General features: G+C 36.0%; 1 protein-coding gene across 1 annotated transcript in view; it reads left to right on the top strand.

Annotated features, from left to right (window-relative positions):
• LOC135216236 (beta-arrestin-1-like) overlaps positions 1 to 23,360 on the top strand; it is a 302,438-nt gene that overhangs the window by 206,388 nt on the left and 72,690 nt on the right. Inside the window, 3 exon segments of the mRNA XM_064251394.1 lie at positions 14,264 to 14,331; positions 20,584 to 20,675; positions 21,444 to 21,634. Coding sequence (XP_064107464.1) covers positions 14,300 to 14,331; positions 20,584 to 20,675; positions 21,444 to 21,634 — 315 coding nt within the window. The 5' untranslated portion in view covers positions 14,264 to 14,299.

The raw sequence follows: 23,360 nt of genomic DNA on the forward strand, positions 1-23,360 counted from the left end.
TCTCTCTCTCTCTCTCTCTCTCTCTCTCTAACACCGGGCGTCGTAATTATGAAAAAGTTTGAGTAACCTAGAATTTCCAAGCTACGAATTTCCTGGTTGTGAATTTGGAATCCTTCGAGTTTCCTGATCTACAAAACGCTTTAGGAAGGTGCATATTCATCCACGGTAAATACGTGCATTTACCGCAACAACTTCATTTGTGTAGAAGCACTGTCAATTACTAACCGGAACTTTTAGTACATGCTCAAATAATATGACGTCTTGGCAGCCACTCACAAGCATTCTGATATTGGCGCGAGAACCACTCACATTCACTCAGAACCTTTGGATATTGACTTCCATAAACATTAGTGTGTTGAGAGCATAAACATTTACTTACTCGCCGAAACGAATTTGTAAATAAACACTCTGACGTAATATTAACAACACCAAGTTGTCCACATGAACTCAGGCACACTTATGCATGTTGGTTTATTGGTTGAGTTTGATCGCTGATCATGTGACGCCACCAGTTTGTCCCATACGATTGAAATGACGTATAAGAAAATATGTAATTTGCTAATAAATATTTTCATTTGATCTCTTGATCATTGAAGGGAGAAAGGAATACAGTATAAGTGTGGTGGTTGGGAATAGCTGTGAGCTAAAATCACACGTTCTCCTACGATATTATGTGCGGGGAATCTCCCAGAACCTGAAGGACATGAGTAATTGGAAATTCTCTCTCTCTCTCTCTCTCTCTCTCTCTCTCTCTCTCTCTCTCTCTCTCTCTCTCTTCTTGTTATCCTTCTGCCTCCCGGACATATTGCTCACTCACCGGTCCCTTCCGCCGTCATCTTACGTTCTTTCCCCTCAGTCCCAAGGGAGAAGGGAGAAACTCTCTCTCTCTCTCTCTCTCTCTTCCAATTACTCCATCTTTTTCTCATCCAAGAGAAGAAGAAAGTTTAGCCATCCTTCAGTCCTGGTTCTTGTCCTCATCAGTCTTGTCTGCCGCGGACGCTCTCTCTCTCTCTCTCTCTCTCTCTCTCTCTCTCTCTCCTTCAGTTATCGTAATTGGGAGTTTGTATAATTTGCATTAAGTTTGAAATGAGTTTCAAATTAGTATGAAAGTTGTTTTTCCCATACCATTTGTTATAATAATAATAATAATTATAACAACTAGGTGATGGTAATAAAGATTTTGTTTGTCAGAGTGATATTATTATTATATTATTATTATTATTATTATTATTATTATTATTATTATTATTATTATTATTATTATTATTCAGTAGATGAAGCCTATTCATATGGAACTAAGCGCAGCAAAGGGCCATTGACTTGAAATTCAAGGTTCCCAAGCATATGGTGTTCATTTGGAAGAAGTGAGAGGAAGTTAAGTGAAATAGGAATATAGGTGATATAACAAGACACGTAAGATTTTGAAGGTGGGAGCGAACTGATGCAGTGGCTGGCCTACTCTAAAAGCTTTTATCTCTCTCTCTCTCTCTCTCTCTGATTACATTTCTGACAATGTCCGTAGGCTGGATTTCTCTGAGTATCATGGTTTCTGAGATGTAGAGGAAATTTGGCTTATATCTTTGTGAGGTTGTAGAATATGTTATCAATAACCACAAATACTCATGATACATGCCTACAAATTTTCATTAATCTTTGCTTTTAACTTTAATTGTCAGCTTGAAGAATATGCTATCAATAACCTCAAATACTCATGATACATAAAAATTTTCATTCGAAGCAAAGAAGATGAAGAGTTGACCTGTAAATCGACATGAATCCTTGAAGACTGGGCGAAGGCCAAACATTTTTTCGGGAGGCAGTAATCAGCAACTTGCATGTCAAACGACCAAATTTTATCAATAGGAAAGACGCAATGGAAGATCTGTTCTTTAAGTCAAAATCTAACTCCCCAGAGTACGTACATACCAGGTTTCTTCTAAATCTGAGGAATGATAATAGGTTAGCTTTTGAATGGACCTCTGGATTTAAAATAGGTCAGTATAAAAAATATTTTGGAAAATTCGCCTGCCTTCGAAGTACATAGGGGCTTATGTACAGTGTTTCATGAAAATTAGTTACGAACACATGGTTAACCTTTATATATATATATATATATTATATAATATATATATATATATATATAGTATTTGGAACAAGGTATATATATATTATATATATACTATATATATATATATATATATATATTATCTATATATTATATATTTGGAACAAGGCCACGGACATAGCGGGCGATAAACACCGAGAAAGTGGCAGTCATCTTCATGAAAAAAAAAAAAAGAAAAAGCTTAGTTTAGTCATTTTCATCAAAATAAAAAGATTGATAGGATCACCCACAAAAAAACCTTCCTTTTACTTTGCTAAAGTCAGTCATTTACCTTTGATGTGTGTGTGTGTGTGTGTGTGTGTGTGTGTGAATCACGAAAATTTGGAACGTGATAAATATATACAGACAAAATCGAAGAAGAAACGTTTGAAGCAATGGAGTACCGATGCAAGGCCTTCCCACTTCTCGTTAAGGACGAGAAGTCGAAAGGCCTCGCAGCAGTTACACCATTTCGTACATTTTCCCTCCCTCTTGGATTTTGCCTTTATATATATATATATATATATATATATATATAGATATTATATATATATATATATATATATATATATATATATATGTATATATATATATATATATATATATGTATATATATATAAAGGCAAAATCCAAGAGGGAAAAGTGACGAAATGGTGTAACTGCTGCGAGGCCTTTCGACTTCTCGTCCTTAACGAGAAGTGGGAAGGCCTTGCATCGGTTACTTCATTGCTTCAACGTTTCTTCTTCGATTTTGTCTGTATATATTTATCACGTTCCAAATTTTCGTGATTCACACACACACACAACACACACACACACACACACACACACATCAAAGGTAAATGACTGACTTTAGCAAAGTAAAAGGAAGGTTTCTTTGTGGGTGACTCCTATCAATCTTTTTATTTTGATGAAAATGACTAAACTAAGCTTTTTCTTTTTTTTCATGAAGATGACTGCCACTTTCTCGGTGTTTATCGCCCGCTATGTCGTGGCCTTGTTCCAAATTTTGTTTTGATTACACGCGATCGATTTTTTTTTTTTTTTTTTGGGGGGGGGGGTGGGGGGGGGGGGGGGGTTCGATGAACGTAGAGCAGGTCCATTTTCTAGGACTGAACAACACTTGGAACGACTGCTTATCTTCGTGATCTGTTGACGTTGCTTTTCAAGATGGAAAACTTTCTTATCTGAAAATTGCCCGATTTATAGAGTGGCCAGAGGCACTGGTTCATTTCCAGCGAATATGTTTATAAATCCTCTTTACTTTGTTGGTATTTTACTTTTGATAGTTTTTTATTCTGCGTGTTAATTATCCTAACGCTTCCCGTAAGTGTTTTGACGTCATGTTTTTTTTTTTTTATCTATGTACTGATACCCACGTATTTTTCATCTATAGTATTCTCAGATTGCGTTTTGAACATTGACTCGCGAGCCGGTAGAAACCCGACAGAAATGCTAGCGTTTCGGGTTCTCAAATCATTCAAGTTCATCTCTCTGTTAATGACATTAATTATTCACGTAGACGTCGTTCTGTTTCCCCCTAAATTGCTGTGATAAAAATATACTTTTAGCAAATAGTAATCACTTCAGGAAGCGCCGCCCTAAGTGAAACGTGGCGGAAAAATACCGCGGAGTTTATTGCGGTTGGAGGCGCTGCTGCCGTCTCGCAAATTTTAATCCAATTTGTCCGTGCGAAGGGTGGGAGGGGGGGATAAAGCGCCTGGCTCCGAGGCACCCCCACCCCCCCTCTCCTCGACGGTCCAATTGGATTTATGCCTCTGGAAATACGTTCGTCTAAGGAATTATCTTGAAGGGGGTGGGGGGTTGGGGGAGGGATTGAGATCACCGGCGGAAAAGGGTTAGACCTGGAAAAAAAAGATGGGCAGTTAACGGTCGGAAAGGTGAGAGGAAGATGGCAGAGGAGATTTTGCGATGGCGGGAGAGCAAATTGAATCAGGGCCTCGACGATGAGATTCAGGGACGTGAGTCGTCGGTCTGGTTTCCTCTTGGGATGTGGCTCTGTCGTCACATGTATTATTATTATTAATTATTATTTTTTTTTTTATATTTTTTTTTTTTTATTTTTTTTTTTTTTTGGTCTATCACAGTCCTCCAATTCGACTGGGTGATATTTATAGTGTGGGGTTCCGGGTTGCATCCTGCCTCCTTTAGGAGTCCATCACTTTTTCTTACTATGTGCCGCTGTTTCTAGGATCACACTCTTCTGCATGAGTCCTGGAGCTACTTCAGCCTCTAGTTTTTCCAGATTCCTTTTCAGGGATCTTGGGATCGTGCCTATTGTTACTATGATAATGGGTACAATTTCCACTGACATATCCCATATCCTTCTTATTTCTATTTTCAGGTCTTGATACTTATCCATTATTTATTATTATTATTATTATATTATTATTATTATTATTATTATTATTATTATTATTATTATTATTACCGAGAATGTATCTATTTGCCTTCTTTGAGAGTTGCCCAACAACGATTAACTGGTATTAATCGCTCCTTGTTTGCGTCCATTACAGTCATTATCATCTTGATCGCCATAATCATCAACGTTGTGTTGTTATTTTGATAACACTTTATCTAAGTAGTTGGAAATTTTAGTCAGGAATACACCATTGCTCTCTCTCTCTCTCTCTCTCTCTCTCTCTCTCTCTCTCTCTCTCTCTCTCTCTCTCTCTCTCTCTCTATATATATATATATATATATATATATATATATATATATATATATGTGTGTGTGTGTGTGTGTGTGTGTGTGTGTGTGTGTGTGTTTAAATCAGAGTAGATCATGTGACTTCATTGTATAAGCGAATACCACTGGAAAATGACAGGCAGGTCAGTATCAAGCGGTTTCTCCTGGTTTGTGTGTATGTGTTTTGTGTATGTATGTGTGCACCTGCGTGCCCGGCGATGCCTGAATAAACAGGAGAAAGCGCTTGGTACTGACCTCCTGCCTGTCATTTTGATTGTGGTGTTCGCTTTTGGGATTACGCTCATCTTTTTTGTGTGTTCTGTTTCTATTTTTGCGTTCCTTGCCGCTACTGAGGTCTTTTTCCCGTAGGGGTGTAGAGTCGCCCGTGCACCTCATGGCGTGCACTGTAGGCTACTATTACTGAAGGTTCTTTACAGCGTCCCTTCGGCCCCTAGCGCCAACCCATTTCATTCTTTTTACTGTGCCTCTGTTCATATTCCCTTTCTTCCCCTACCCACTCTTTAAAGTTAATTTACTGTGCACCCTTTCAAACCTTTTCAATGTCAATTTCCGTTTTAGCGGTGAATGATCTCAGAGGTCCCAACGGTTGGCCTTTGGCCTAAATTCTGTATTCTGTCTACATCCACCTACTAAGGGCTTTGGTACTGGCCGAATATGGTTTAGCGACAGTCTTATTATTATTATTTTTTATTATTTTTTTTTGCTCTATCACAGTCCTCCAATTCGACTGGGTGGTATTTATAGTGTGGGGTTCCGGGTTGCATCCTGCCTCCTTAGGAGTCCATCACTCTTCTTACTATGTGTGCCGTTTCTAGGATCACACTCTTCTGCATGAGTCCTGGAGCTACTTCAGCCTCTAGTTTTTCTAGATTCCTTTTCAGGGATCTTAGGATCGTGCCTAGTGCTCCTATGATTATGGGTACGATTTCCACTGGCATATCCCATATCCTTCTTTTTTCTATTTTCAGAACTTTGATATTTATCCAATTTTCCCTCTCTTTCTCTTCAACTCTGGTGTCCCATGGTATTGCGACATCAATGAGTGATACTTTCTTCTTGACCTTGTCAATCAATGTCACGTCTGGTCTGTTTGCACGTATCACCCTATCCGTTCTGATACCATAGTCCCAGAGGATCTTTGCCTGATCGTTTTCTATCACTCCTTCAGGTTGGTGCTCGTACCACTTATTACTGCAAGGTAGCTGATGTTTCTTGCACAGGCTCCAGTGGAGGGCTTTTGCTACTGAATCATGCCTCTTTTTGTACTGGTTCTGTGCAAGTGCCGGGCATTCACTTGCTATATGGTTTATGGTTTCACTTTTCGTATTGCACTTCCTACATATGGGAGAGATGTTATTTCCGTCTATCGTTCTTTGAACATATCTGGTTCTTAGGGTCTGATCTTGTGCCGCTGTTATCATTCCTTCAGTTTCCTTCTTTAGCTCTCCCCTCTGTAGCCATTGCCAATTGTCATCGCTGGCTAGTTCTTTAGTCTGTCTCATGTATTGTCCGTGCATTGGTTTGTTGTGCCAGTCCTCTGTTCTTTCTGTCTTTCTCCTGTCTCTGTATATTTCTGGTCTTCGTCTGCTTTTATTAGTCCTTCTTCCCATGCACTCTTTAGCCACTCGTCTTCACTGGTTTTCAGATATTGCCCCAGTGCTCTGTTTTCGATGTTGAACGCAGTCCTCTATACTTAGTAGTCCTCTCCCTCCTTCCTTTCGTGTTATGTATAGTCTGTCCGTATTTGCTCTTGGGTGTAGTGCTTTGTGTATTGTCATATGTTTCCTGGTTTTCTGATCTATGCTGCGGAGTTCTGCCTTCGTCCATTCCACTATTCCTGCGCTGTATCTGATTACTGGCACTGCCCATGTGTTTATGGCTTTTATCATATTTCCGGCGTGAGTTTTGACTTGAGTATCGCCTTGATCTCTGCATATATTCTTTCCTGATCGTGTCCTTCATCTCTTGGTGTTTTATATCTCCTCCTTCCATTATTCCCAGGTATTTGTATCCTGTCTCATCTATGTGTTTGATGTTGCTCCCATCTGGTAGCTTTATCCCTTCAGTTCTCGTTACTTTGCCTTTTTGTATGTTGACTAAGGCGCATTTTTCTATTCCAAACTCCATCCAAGGCGCATTTTTCTATTCCAAACTCCATCCAAACTGTCTACATCCACCTACTAAGGGCTTTGGTACTGGCCGAATATGGTTTAGTGACAGTCTTATTATTATTATTATTATTATTATTATTATTTAATTATTTTATTGATTATTATTATTATTATTTTATTATTATTATATTATTTACAACAGACCAAAGTTCATTTTTTGCTGAATGCGTCAGTGGTTCTCTCTACCATTAACTGAGGGCGAATGAAGCCAGGGATACAATTATGCCATATTTATACCCAGAAGCTTTGCTTTTACAAAAAATCTATTATTATTATATTATTATATTATTATTATTATGATTATTATTATTATATAATTAGTTTAGGTTTATATTGGCTTTAGTCGTGATGACTTTAAAACTATATAATTCATTTCCAGTATTCTCGCGTAACCTCTGAAAAAAATATAATTTTGAATTGAATTTCATTCGACGTTCCTCCGTGATTGCGAGATTTTCAGTTCGGAGCGGAACATGTGACTCTCTCTCTCTCTCTCTCTCTCTCTCTCTCTCTCTCTCTCTCTCTCTCTCTCTCTCTCTGATGTAGTTTAATTCCCCGTAGAGTTGGGGGTCAGAAATCCAATTCTCCTGAGTCCCTGCTCATTAATGTATAGATGGTGGATGTCCCCATTTCCCTTGGCAGGCGAGGGGGTTGATCTCTCTCTCTCTCTCTCTCTCTCTCTCTCCTCTCTCTCTCTCTCTATATATATATATATATAATATAAATATATATATATATATATATATTATATATATTATACACACACATATAATATATCATCATTCTTGTTTTCCTGCTAGAAGGCGTGACGCCTGAAGGGTAGCGTATTCCGATTCCCGGCAAAACTTATGGGGGGAAGATAAATTGCTAACCATAAGCCTGTGATTGCCCGTAGGTAGCTCTGATGCCTATTCACTGCTGGGGATAGCAGGCCAGATGGATCCACGGACCTTTTAATTGAACCCAAATGCATATAGACAGTGGTCTATATGTGTGCGCATATATAATATATATATTATATCTATAATATAATATATATATATATATATATGTATTTTATATTATTTTTTTCCTGTAACAACCGTTTGCTATTGGGCGGGTTGTGTAGTTTAGTTTGAATCCTGGCTTCCATGCATGTATTCCTGTCCACGACATGAAATCTGTGTCCAAGCCTTTCTTTTTAAGAATCTCGAATCTTTCCTTTCACAGAATGAATAAAAGTACACACACACACACATACACACACACACACACATATATATATTATTATATATAATAATTATTATAGAGATATATATATATATATATGTGTGTGTGTGTGTGTGTGTGGGTGTGTGTGTACGTACGTACATAACAGGTAATGAGCGCGGTGTGAAATAGATTGTCACTTTTTAGGGTGGCTTTTCCACCACCATCTTGAGAGAGAGAGAGAGAGAGAGAGAGAGAGAGAGAGAGAGAGAGAGAGAGAGAGAGAGAGACTGCAACTTAGCATGAAAGTATTTGCCAACATTGCAGAACAGGGTGGGATTATGCTGAAATATTGATTTTTGAAGGTGTTGCATCGGCTGCCAGCCAGGAAGGTGCATGGTAGCCACAATGGTGGTTGGTGTGTGTGTGTGTGTGTGTGTGAGAGTGGCTGGCTCCTCGGTAGGGGGTTTGTTGTAAGGGGATGACATCTCCCTATGGAGGAGGGGGGCTGATGAGGATCACTTGTTTTACTTGTCTGTCCATTACATAATGGGAAAAAAGTAAAGAAGAAAATATATATTATATATACACCTTTTCGCTCTGGAGACTTCATAGCTGGAATAATGGAGACGCAGCAAAGTTCATTCAGATAAGCCAATGGGATTCAAGTGTGTTTGCCCCTCCCCTGTCTCTCTCTCTCCTCCTCTCTCTCTCATCCTCTCTCTCTCTCTCTCTCTCTCTCTCTCTCTCTCTGGTAAAGTTATCGGTAAAGTCAGGAGTTTTGATTATATTATGAGTCATCAGTGATTGTGAATTCCCCCCCCCCCTCTCTCTCTCTCTCTCTCTCCTTCCTCTCTCTCCTTCGGTCTCTCTCTCTCTCTCTCTCCCTCTCTCTTCTCTCTCTCTCTGAAATTTTATTAAAGAAGTCAGAGGTTTTATTTGAATTTCAGCAGTATTTCTTCCCCCCCCCCCCCCGCCCCCCCCCCCCCCCTTCCCCCCCCCCCCCCCCCTCTCTCTCTCTCTCCTCTCTCGTCTCTCTCAAAAACTGAAGAACGTCTGATCAGATGAAACGATCAGGGGTCATGTTACCCACGACAAGATTTCGACGCTCGAGAAAGAGAAGAAGAAGAAGAAGAAGAAGAAGAGGAAGTTCTGTATAAGTGCAATTGCATCGTCCGTCGCCTCAAGAATCAATATCTGAACCGTATGATCATGCCGACACCTCCTCCTACTCCTCCCCCTCCTTCAGGACCCTTGCTCCTTCCCCTCCTCCTCCAGGACGGTGCAGGATAGGATAAGGCAGAAGGTGTCCAGGTGTAGAAGGTGCGATGTGTAATTTCTGCCTCTCGAGTGTAGGATCTGTGATCGCGTCTGTGAGTGGGGTAAAGGACTTCCTGTCCTTCTCATAGGCGTGGTTGGTTGGAAGGCTCAAAGACGCTTTTGTTGGATGTACAATGTTTAATGTTAGCCTTCTTGATGAGGATGTTGGGCCTGTCCTCCTCTAGAAATCTCCTCCTTAACAGCCGTTTGGAGTGGGAAGGAGGAATTGGCGCCCATGTAGGACGTAGGATGTTCGTTTTCACCCATCTTAAGGGGATGTAGGACCAGGAATAAAGTCAGATGTTGGGGGTAGGTGTTAAAAGGAAAGTGAGAATATGCTAAAGTTTACTGTTTGTTAACTAGTTCTTTGGAAAACTGATGGTATTAGTTATGTTTACTGAGTGCTTCTAAACTCTCAGTTTATGATTTATTATATAATATCGGTGCTGAAGTAGGAAATCATCGCGTCGAAATCGGTTACCCTCTGTTGAAGTCGAGCATCCCCGATCAAAATTGGTTATCTCATGTTCAAGTTGGAAATTCCCTCGTCGAAAATTGGGTATCTGTTGAAAAATGGAGCTGCCGAAGTCGAAGCCTGATATCCTATGTTGAAAATCAGCGATTGGATGTTGAAATTGGAAATTCTCTTGTCGAAATTGGTTATTGAACTCTGAAATTCCCATGTCAAAATCGGCTATTCTCTGTTGAAATTGGAATTTTTTTTTTGTCAGAATCAGTTATCTTTTGGTGAGATATGAAACCTTTGTCTAAATTGATTATCAGATTATAAAGTCGGAAATCCCTTTGTCAAAATCGGTTCACTCAGTGATAAAGTCGGGAATCTCCCTCCAGATAATGAGATCGGAAATCTAGTTGCCAAAATCGGTTCTGTCATGTCGAAATGGGAAATTTCCCTGTCGAAGTGGGTTCTGCCATAATGAAATGGGAAATCCGGCGAAATCGTTTTTTTCAAGATGCAGTGGGAAATGTTTTCTTCGGTTCTTCCAAACTTCCACGTTTCAAGAGATGGCTACTCTGTCCTTGGTGTTAAAACCCACTGTTTTCTACTTCATTTCTCATATTAAAATTGAATGGCATCTGCAACGCTATTCTTACGCAGCATAATTGGAAGCATGAAGTAGAGATCAAATAAAGTTTGACGTGAAGATGTGTAATGAATAGCAGGCAATCGTTATAAATTTACTGAAATATAAATGATCAAGTGAGATGATAATAGTATTATCCAGTTGCTTGCTGACACAGGGCTTGCAGAGTGGTTGTGAAATTCTCTCTCTCTCTCTCTCTCTCTCTCTCTCTCTCTCTCTCTCTCTCTCTCTCTCTCTCTCTCTCTCTCTCTGAGGTAGTACATTGCTTTCTTTTACTTTTCATCTGGGGCTCTTTTCTTTTCCCATCAAACTGTCCAACTTCCCATAACTATTTTTCACCTTGAAATGGTCAAGTCTGCTTCCACATCGATTATTGTCCCCTCTTCCCCCTTGGTTCAACTCCCCAGCGTCAGCGCTGCAAAGATAATCACCCCTTGGATTAAAAATCTATTTTATGTTGTGCGGGAAAATACTGTTTTGTTTATCCTACGGCGACTCTCACCCTCTCATTTTCCGTGTGATTGACAGCTTCTATTAAAAGTGGGCGGCCGCCTCGTTTTTCTTTCCCCTCTGTTGATAGGTCGTGATATTACCCATCGTATATCTTAAACCTTGGTGCCCGTTGTCCACAGAGGCACTGCACTGCATTGTGCAGATTGTTATTAATGCATTATCATTATTATCGAATGGGATGATGATGTTGATGATTATTATACAAGTTCCCAGTGACATCCACAATGATTTTCTTACATAGTATGATGAGAAGTTTATATATGATGAACTTTTGAGAACTTTAGCTCTCAGTATTGTGGATGATCAGAACTGAGCTGACTCTTGAACGCTCTCTGTAAAGGTCGTCATATATTTCAACAGAAAAAGGGATATTGGATATCATTTATTATTATTTAATATAGTATTGTTATTCGCGAAATGTGTTACATTTTATCATTAGCTTACTATGAGATTCAGGGCCTCTGTAACACGGTTTTTTCGCAATAACTTCTTATCTATGCATTTCATAAATATACCGCTTATTCAGAATACATATTATATCAACACATAAATTTTGAGTGTATTCTGCACTACGTAGGTTGAATAAATGTGGTACTTATAATGTAAAATTGACCTTTTTTGAAGACGGGCCAACTTACTCAGAGAAAAGGTTTCGAACGCACTCGTTACGTAACTTATGAGAGTCTTTCTTCCCTCTTTCTCGATGGATGATTGGCTATACGTAACGAAGGCTAAACCTCTGGCAACAATGGCATACAAATTTAAATACAAGCAAAACAGTACACCTTTATGAACTCTGGAACCTCTCCACTGATAATTGTCATAATGAACAAACCAACAAAATATGTTAATAAATACAAAAACACTTCGATTATTAGTCTAACTCCCAAAATAAGTTTCCAAAGAAATTACAGTCTACTTTATAGGTCACAATCAGATTGACAAGATGTAGGGAATAGTTGGTAATTACCAAAAACATAGTAGACAAGCTTGATTAGGTAACTGCTATATCCAATGTCAAGCAATTTTTATTTATTGGCTATCTACCTATTTACTGAAAAAAAAAATAGCCGGTACCGTATATTGGCTTTAAACCTTCACCAATAATTATCGTCAGAATGGTGACTTCATGAGGCTCCACCCACTTTCGCCTCGTTATAATTCAGGATAACACTGAAGGCTAACATGGGCATTGTTGGATTAGAAAATGTAACTTCTGGCTATAAAAACTAATTTCTCGAGTAGTTGTAAGAAGTGCTAAATGATCCTCAAGGATCCCAGCAGTTGGTCTAAACGTTTAATTCATGTAAATTACTGCTATACTGTTGCGGCACTACTGCTACAGTAGTATTACTACGCTAGCACTGATACCCCACCCACATCTATGTATCGTTCTGCCATTCATAAAGTCTTTGGGTTTCAGAGCCGATGGAATTTCTGTGTTTGTTTACCTTGCTTACGTAATGAATGTTTTTCGACTCTTGGCTCGTAATCATTGGCCATGGCGTCGGCTAGATCATTTTTACTCTATAAAAATTAAAACTATCGGGTTTAGGTTATTGATAATGCTGACAAAATTTGTGTGTGGTTGTAAAATATACATATGTCAACTTTCAGCTACATCCGATGCTTTGACAAGGAGCAAAGTCCAAAAAACCGTGTTACAGAGGCCCTGAATCTCATAGTAGGTTTATTATTGATATTTGTTATTACTATTACTAGGAAGTAACATTTATTTGCAGGAATAATAAGAGACTACTGCTCTTTGGTGCTGCAAAATTCGTCATAGTTAGTTGGGTGACCATTGTCGTCTTGAGTGAGTGAGTGAGTGAGGGCAGGGCAGCAGCAGCCTCCCCTTGTCATCTTAAATGCGACCACTTTGGCTTTGGTTGTGAAGGCTTGAGAAGGGTTTTCCTCTTGAGAGATGGCATGAGGATGGTAATTATCCTCTTTCCAGGATTCTCGTGGAGGATTCTGTAATTTTTAATATGTCATTTTATGTGACCTGTTGATGCGATTTATCATAACGTAGTAGTGTCCTTTTGAATGGTCGTTTTTATGACATACATAAATGAAAAATGTTTGACCTTTATACATACATATGCTGAGCATGAAGAGTTTTATTTAAGAAAATTCTAATAGGATGTAGTTTTATTCGTATTTGTAGTTGTTTATAATATAAGAGCTTGTTGGCGTGTGCTATGCTGCCGATCATGTCTCTCCTACCCTCCTGACCCCCTGCCAACCCTGCTCCCACCAAAGGTGGACAAACAGGTTTGCAGGAGCGTGGGTGTGTCATGTCTCCCCTATCCTCCCCATCCCCTACCTACCCTCACCCCCACCCCCACCCAGGGGCAACAAACAAGAAAGATCCACTCAGATTATTTTTTATTATAGAAATATGTAATGAGAATGTTGGTGTATTTCCAACAATACTGGTGTATGCAATCATAGATCTTTAACGTGTGTTATGTTGAGTGTGACGGTAAAGGGAATCAGATATCCTATTTTCTAAACAAAAGAAGAAGAGGATAAGATAAAGGAGGATAAGACTAGGTCTCATCCCAAACTAAAGTTTTTGGCTGCCTTTTGAAAGAGATACCATACAAATTGGGTAAAATATTGTTTTCACGATTTACAAATGAAAAGTTATTATGGAAGTGATTTCTAGAAAAAAATATTGACAGATTCTTTACGGTTAGGTAACTAAAAATATTTTCTAAAATTTTGTTGTTGCAAATTGGGAAACTTAACAAAATAGGTATAGTATGTTGTTTAAAGTATCAAAAATTTTATTATATAGATATAATTAACTAAGTATGTATACTGAGTAATTAATCATTTAGGTAAAGATTTGAATGTGATTAATTTGTGTACAAAGCAAAGGTATGTATATATAATTTTGTAACTGTACTAAAAAAATTAGTATTAATCTTATTGACATATAGTCTCGCTCACAATATTATTAATGAAAATGATAATCTCATAAGAAGTACACTAGAAATATTTCTTAAATTATAGGCATATTACAAACTTTGAATTTATGTTGTGTGTAAATTTTAGGATAGAGCAGCAAAAGACTCAACAGTGGGAACAGAAATGGTTCATTGGTTTTATTTTGTTTTCGGCAGGACACGGTCAGCCGATGAGACGCCTTTACGAGCATCATGGACGACAACAGCAAAAGACAAGGCACCAGGTATGAGAAACTAACAAAATTCTCTCTCTCTCTCTCTCTCTCTCTCTCTCTCTCTCTCTCTCTCTCTCTCTCTCTCTCATGAATGAATGAGATGGGTATATTGCTATATATATATATATATATATATATATATATATATATATATATATATATATATATATATATATAAAGGTGATACCACGGAGGAAAATGAAAAAAAAAAAAAACGAAAATTGCCAGATCTTCGATCTACACGACCCTTTACTTATAACCCCCTTCAAGTAAAGGGCTGTGTAGACCAAAAGATCTGGTCAGTTCTCATCTTTTCATTTCCTCCTTGGCATCACCTTTATTTATACATGTAGCATCACGTTTTATATATTTCGCGATCAAGTTATTCATATATATAATATATATATATATATCTATTATATAAGCCACGAAGGAAAAATAAACAACAGAGTTTCTGCAAGATCTTTCAACTCTACGTCCTTTACTCGGCAGATAAACTGACTTACATGAGGAATTGAGAGTACAGGAAAGGTCGTATAACTGACAGATAAGGATTATAAGGAGATTAGTAACGAGAATCCGGCGCACCTGGAGAATGAGTAACCTTTCCAAACAAGCATAAACATGGGTACGATTAAAAAAACAAAAACAAAAAACAAAAAGATTAAGTCAATCTGCTCAGACACAGGGACAAGACAATTAAAGGATTATATAGGGCGACAGTTATTCAGAACTCTGGTAAACAAAAACTTATTCACAATACATATTAAACAAACATATACAATGAAGATATCTCTAAGACAACTAATTTGTATTTAAGTCTGTAATTATATCTTTGAGGTCATTCTTAAACATGTTACAAATACAAGGGTCTAATTGAAACAGGCCATGACTAATATTAAAATTACAATGTGAAGTAAGTTGTTTTATGGCAGAATCTAAAACATTTCGTGATAAGACATCTTTTGACCTTGCAGTTACTGAACTACCAATCCAATTTATTCGGTGGTTGTTTTCACTTAAATGAATGAATATTGCATTAGATGTTTGCCCAGTTTTTACAGAATATTTATGCTGGTTTAATCTTACTTCTAAGCCCTTGCTCGACTGTCTGAGATAAAAAGAAGGGCAGTCCATACATGGAATTTTATATATTATGTTGTTGCTTTCCCTGGGGCCATTTTTTATTAACATTCCTTTTAGTGTGTTATTATAAGAAAAAACAAGGTTGACCTTAAAGGCTTTTAACAATGATTTAATGGTTTCAGATCCGTTTAAATAAGGCAAACTGAGAATGTTCTTAGAATTTTCTTTTTCCGTGTTACACTATAAAACTTTTTGTGGGCTTTATTATAACAAATATCTAATATATGTGAAGGATAACATAAATCTTTCCCTATTTTTCTTATGTATTCAATTTCTTGATCCAAATATTGGGGACTGACAATGCGCAATGCTCGTAAAAACATAAAAGAAAAAATTGATATTTTGATGTTAAGATGGTGGCCTGAATAGAAATGAACATAAGTTAAGTTGTTGGTTGTTTTCCTATAAATACTGAATTTACATTGAAATGGTTCTCTATGTATCGAAAGTTTACTCTAGAATTGGAAAAATACAATTGTCTCCCTTTCTTAGATGTTTTGATACATAGAGAACCATTTCAATGTAAATTCAATATTTATAGGAAAACAACCAACAACTTAAGTTCATTTCTATTCAGGCCACCATCTTAACATCAAAAGATCAATTTTTTTCATCTATGTTTTTACGGGCATTGCGCATTGTCAGTCCCCAATATTTGGATCAAGAAATTGAATACATCAGAAAAATAGGGAAAGATTTATGTTATCCTTCACATATATTAGATATTTGTTATAATAAAGCCCACAAAAAGTTTTATAGTGTAACACGGAAAAAGAAAATTCTGAGAACATTCTCAGTTTGCCTTATTTAAACGGATCTGAAACCATTAAATCATTGTTAAAAGCCTTTAAGGTCAACCTTGTTTTTTCTTATAATAACACACTAAAAGGAATGTTAATAAAAAATGGCCCCAGGGAAAGCAACAACATAATATATAAAATTCCATGTATGGACTGCCCTTCTTTTTATCTCAGACAGTCGAGCAAGGGCTTAGAAGTAAGATTAAACCAGCATAAATATTCTGTAAAAACTGGGCAAACATCTAATGCAATATTCATTCATTTAAGTGAAAACAACCACCGAATAAATTGGATTGGTAGTTCAGTAATTGCAAGGTCAAAAGATGTTTTATCACGAAATCGTTTAGAAACTGCCATAATACAACTTACTTCACATCATAATTTTAATATTAGTCATGGCTTGTTTCATTTAGACCCTTAGATCAGAAAAGCTGTCGCCCTATGTAATCCTTTAATTGTCTTGTCCCTGTGCCTGAGCAGATTGACTTAATCTTTTTGTTTTTTTTAAATTGTACCCATGTTTATGCTTGTTTTGAAAGGTTACTCATTCTCCAGGTGTGCCGGATTCTAGGTACTAATCTCCTGATAATCCCTATCTGTCAGTTATACAACCTTTCCTGTACTCGCAATTCCTCATGTAAGTCAGTTTATCTGCTGAGTGAAGGACGTTATTTTTCCTTTGTGGCTTATACCTTTATTTATGGATTTATCAAGTTCCAAACTTTCGTGATTCAGTTATATATATATATATATATATATATATATATATATATATTAATATATATATATATATACATATACATACATATACATACATACATACACACACACCTACATACATACATACATACATACATACATACATACATATCTACTGGCAGTCCCCAGTTAATGGCGGTCCAGTTATTTATGAGGTATTTCATGGATCCCCTCTCTCATTTGCCAATGGTAGTGTGTGTAATATATATATATATATATATATATATATATATATATATATATATATATATATATATATATATATATATATCTACATACATACATACTACATACACACACACACAGGCACAGTCCCTGGTTATTGGTGGGGTTCCATTCTTGGGGGAGGGATGCTGATAAGCGAAAACTGCCATTAACCAAAAACTTGGCAATTTATGGCTCTTATGACGCCAATAATCGGGTTAATGGCACCTCTGTTGAGTATGTTATGACACCATAATTGTATTATTGGTGACTTATGGAATTTATAACCAGAATTTGGCACTGTATGGTGCCATAAATAGCCGATTTATGGCGCTAGAGGGGCGCCATAAAAACTGGATCGCCATTAACCGAGTCCGCCGATAACTGGGGACTGCCAGTAGATATATGTGTGTGTGTGTGTCTATATATATATATATTATATATATATAGAGAGAGAGAGAGACACACACACACACATACACAGTGGTACCTTGACCTGTGAGTGAATTAATATAAGAGTTTTCCGAGGTACGAGTCATCACTTGGTCGATTTTTTGTTTTGTTACACGAGCAAAAAATTGAGGTACAAGTTCGAGATACCGCTCCCACGTAGATGGCATAGTGACGAAAATTAAGAAAAGCAAAGAAGAAGTAAATATGAATCTTTTCCATGAATCTTTTAAAAAGTTTATACATTACTTCACTGTATCCAATAAATATTGTATGTATTCTCATATTGTATTATAAAATATGTACTACTAATATAACGGTCAATGTTTTTGTTCGAAATCAGCTGATGGCAAGTACAAGTCTGTTTCGCCATATTTAACTTAATTCTGAGCGAATTTCCTTGCTTCTAGTAAACAAATATCTACATACTTGACTTATATCACAGTTTCTCATTCGGTTGTTCATGGCTGTACACAATTACGCAACAAGTATAATGTTAAAACAATACTTTCATCATTCTCTTTTGAACTTATTTAACTAGAAGATGGGATAAAGTATACTATTGTAATTCGGTCTCTGTCTTAAAATCGGATTATCATAAGACGAATGATCTTATCCTGAACACTACCTGTACACTATAAAACCTTAGTGTATCTTTACATACTCTTTCTATTATGTTTTTATACAATATTTGTTATTTAGAAATGTATTTTCCTTATTTAACAACAAGAAACATAAAAAATATGGGGTGGAATTTTGAGAGTTGGAATGGATTAAGGGCATTTTAAGTGTTTTCAATTAGGAAAATTAATTTGATATGCAAGAAAATTGAGCTATGATCTCGGCCACGGAACGAATTAAACTCGTAGGTCAAGGTATCACTGTATATATATATATACATATATATTGCATGGTCATTATTTAGTATTCTCTCTCTCTCAATCTCTATATATATATATATATATATATATATATATATATATATATATATATATATATATATATATATATGGACAAATCAGTGAAAATGTAAGACGATGGGTAATTAACTTTAATGAAGCAAAGAATATTAATATAGATAACAAAAACAGACAAGCCATAACTGATGTATATAGACCTATGCTTTGGACCAAGTATAGTAGTTTAAAATTATTTTTTGTGCACATAACCATCGCTGCATCTACATCTTGTTTAACTTGCAAGTTTGAATATATCTCTGTATCATTTCTAGTAATTTCTTTGTAATTTTTCTCTCCAATTCACATCATGATTTTTAATTTGAAAAGGGTGGGTAGTTTGAATGGGACTTTCAACCATCTACGAGGTACTTTTGTATAAGTATCCCATAGATTTTTAGGAGTGAATAGTGATGAATTGGTGCCTGATTCTAGCAACCTTTGTATGAAAGCAAAAACCTTCAAAATTCCATTGCCTTCTAATTTGCAAATGTAAATTTGCTTTTACGAGAAACAAGAAAAAGGATATTCCTTCAGATAACTAATGAACATTTCTTAACTTGTGTTTAGTGTTCACTTTTGGGGGTGCATTGGGCTTTGGGTTTCTGCAGCATTCATTTTAAAATGCTGATGTTGATGAGATGGAAAGTATGATTAGCCCATCTCACCTAGACCCTAAGGTGACACATACTACAAATAAGCAAAGACTATAATGTGACATGTTGTATTGAGACAACTTTGGTTAATTATTTAGGTTATATCCAATGGATCAAATCTTGTGGAGAACAATGGCAGAAGCTAGCCTAAATTTTTTGTTTATTTCACAAACCTTATAAGGTACTTTTTTAGGATTTTTCTTAATATTCATTACAAAATGTGGTTGTAGGAAAGAGAGGGTACTGAAAATGTAAGAGATGTAGGTGTGAAATGTTAAAATAAATGCCTGGAATATAGCATTTGATATTTTATTTATGTGAGATATTTACTAGTATTTGATGGTCTTCAAATGTTAGATAACATTTGGCATAATGGTAATATGTAATATTCCTTGATGTTTGATTTTCTTAGTGTTAATTAGTATTTGATATAAGAATTTTTTTTATTGTTATTGAACCTAATCATTATTTGATGAGTCTGTACAATAATTATAGACATAAGTGAGGGCAAAATAAACTTTGGATGTACGTAATTGAAAGTATAATGATTGATGTAAGTGAAATATCTTATTATATTTGGCAGACATGATTTTCAACTGATATTTGGAATGAATGAGGTCGTAATCAATGTTTGACATATTCGAAATACAAACAATTCATGTACCATATCCGAAATGTTAATTGGTATTTTACTTATCTGAAATATTGATCCACATTTGACATTGATGACTTACAAGATTTGAAACACCTGGAATGTTGGATTGACACTTGATGTGCCATAAATGTTCATTAATTATTGACATATCTGAACATTTAATCAGTTTGGACACGTCTGAAGTGAGGGTAAATATTCATCATTACTGAAGATTCATCAGTACAGTAGTAGTGGACTCTCCTGGGGTCCCAGTTAATTTTTGACTGAGATCTAATGTACATTTACATAGTATTCGTCAAAGATACTCATTGTAAATGCGCTTCTGTCGTGTATTGGTAACAATAGACTTCTATTGTTTTTGTTAGAACACTAGACATAAAAGATTGAGTTTTTAGATACTTTCAGAAGATTGATTATAGAACAGTTACCGCAATCTCATTTATGCCTTATGTAGTTAATCATTGCCTGACTTGAAAAGCATAGAAGTAGCTTTACAGGAGGACTAATTATGTCCCAACTTACATCTTACTTTTATTGTAACATGGTACCCTGTTGACAGCTGTTACAAATAAACTCATGAAAATATATTTTTTCTTGATGTGCTTCTAATTTCTTTTTTCTTTCTTTCATTTCAGAGTATTTAAGAAGAGTTCACCAAATGGAAAAATAACAGTTTACTTGGGTAAAAGAGACTTTGTAGACCACATCACACATGTTGATCCAATAGGTAAGAGTTTTTCTGTTTTATCTTTGAATAAAAAAAGATTCGTTGCATTACTTAATTGGATTTGTTACTGCACTTATTTCATCGGTAAAATGTGCTGTGTTAATGATATATACAGTATATTTAATGAACAGAAACATACTTATATATTTATAGTAGCAATATTGTTCTTAATTGTATTGAAAATATAAAATTCACACACACACATCTGATAAAAATCAGTACTATTGTATATTTGTACAATTATGTTACCACTGTTTTGTTAACATTAGTAGTGTACAGTTGTCGATTAATGCTACAGGATGCATTTAAATATATATAATATAATTAAGTCTTTTGGTTGTGAATTATTGTATGGGAATCTTTTCCATAATTAACCAGTCAGCTTATTGCAGTGAAATAAAATATCCAGTTTACCTTAAGAAATCATATACATATATTGATTGTACATTTTTTAGAAATTATGGTCTAATCTCATTTGATCCAGAATATTTCCAAGATATGAAGGTTGAACCAGAATTTTGTTTTGCGCTAATTTATTTTGTACAGATGTCGTAGAAATAATTAATCTGATATATAATTAATAGTTAGGAAAATTTAGGACATATATTGAGCTCATTATGATACTGATGGCATAAAATTTAAAGGTCCAAACGTCAAATACTACATACTATTTTTTATTTCTATCAGATGAGGCAATAGTACTCATTGTCCTTGAATTGAAGAATAATTAAAGTCTTCATTTGGCTTGTCTTCCTCTTACTGTCACAGATGGTGTAGTATTAATCGACCCAGAATATTTAAAAGATAGGAAGGTCTTTGGGCATGTCCTAGCTGCCTTCCGTTATGGACGAGAAGATCTGGATGTGCTTGGTCTGACTTTCCGCAAAGATTTGTACCTCGCTTCAGAACAGATATATCCTCTTGACCCATCTAACAAAAGACCCCTTACAAGACTACAGGTAAGTCTCTCTCTCTCTCTCTCTCTCTCTCTCTCTCTCTCTCTCTCTCTCTCTCTCTCTCTCTCTCTCTCTCTCTCTCTCTCGTACTGTGTGATGAGAGTTAACATTTGTTTAAGATTTTATTGTCCTTTGTGCTTCAAGTTTTAACTTTTTCTTGCAGGTAAACAGTTCTTGGAAATGGATATTCTTCTTGTCTGTAGTATTAACAATCTCTCCTTTACCCTATAATAGCATTTTCTGTAACATTGAATACTACTCACCCTCCCATCATCTGTCATAGTACATATTAACTGTCATCGTTGCCTGTTGTACTGGTAGGCCCTTTTTTTTCTTCTTTTTTACAATACTGATTGTAGTGATGAGATGAGTACTCGGAATTGGAATCAAGACTTGGAAGTATTGGAATTTTTTTAGGTATTGGAATCAGAACTGGAGAATTTTAATCCAGCCTCTGATTCTGACAATGATTCTTTGGAATTCATGTTAGAAACTTAATTTTCGAATACAGGTAATACAGTTAAAATTTTGTTTGACGACCTTAAATTATCAGTTTAATCTATAGATCTAAATATCTGAATTTTCATTATTTAATATCTGAAATTTCATTATTTTTAAAGAACAAGTTAGAACATTTATACGTAGATGAAAGAATTTTATTGCAATGTTAAATGGACCAGGAGGAAATATTTACTCAACGAAATGAAATTGATTGAAAGGTGAAACAGGAGGGATGCTAATGTTCTTAACATTACAGTTTAGGAATATATTGGGATTTGCATATGAATAGGGATTTTCAAGCGGTTGACTTAAAAAAATTGTTCTGTTTATTGTCTAAACTTTTTAAGTTTATTTATCTTTTTCTTTGTAACAAAATGGATTCAACTTCATTTCATAAGAAGCATTTTTATGTTATAACAAAATGTTTCATATTCAAACTGAATGTGTGATTAATAAATATACCTTGTTCCAAAAGTATGTTTTTCTTAAAACAACTGGAGTGCCAGAAAATAACCATGAATTAATGTAGATATTGGAATCAGAAGTTTAATGCAGTATCGAGACTCATGTCATTGAAAGAGATTGATTCTTAGGGAATCTGATCCTCATCAGGAGCAAGCAAACGAGTGGTATAATCAACATTTGTCATTTTATTGGGCTGTTTCAGCTTTAACCCACTAAGCCTTTTTTGACCTAAAATAATGCAAAACACCGAAATTTAAAATTTAATATACAGGCAGTTCCCGGTTATTGGCGGACTCGGATATTGGCAATCCATAAATTGGTGATTAAGTGCACCATAACTGGCCAAGTTTTGGTTATCGGCACCATGGTGCTTATGGGGCGCCATAAGGGTGCCTATGGTACTGATAATCAGTTATAATTGCCATTATGGCACCATAAATCGCTGAGTTTTGGTTAATGGTGGTTTTAAAGGCGCACCCCTGTGAACGAAACCTCTGCCGATAACCTGGGACTGCCTGTACTGGTAAAATATCAATCAAAGTAAGGTCACACTTTAGAATATTGTATAAAGACATATTCTCAATTGTGACTTTTCTTTGATTGGTATTTCACTAGTATTAGATTTAAGTTTAGGTGTTTTGCCTCTGTTTTAGGTCAAAAATGGCTTAGTGTGTTAAAGCCAAAATGTCTCAATGGAATTAAAAATGTTGACTATTGTGCTTGTTTAGCTGTTCCTGATGAGACTCATTTTGGAATCGTAAAA

The sequence above is a fragment of the Macrobrachium nipponense genome, chromosome 19 (assembly GCF_015104395.2).
Source record: "Macrobrachium nipponense isolate FS-2020 chromosome 19, ASM1510439v2, whole genome shotgun sequence".
NCBI lineage: Eukaryota > Metazoa > Arthropoda > Malacostraca > Decapoda > Palaemonidae > Macrobrachium > Macrobrachium nipponense.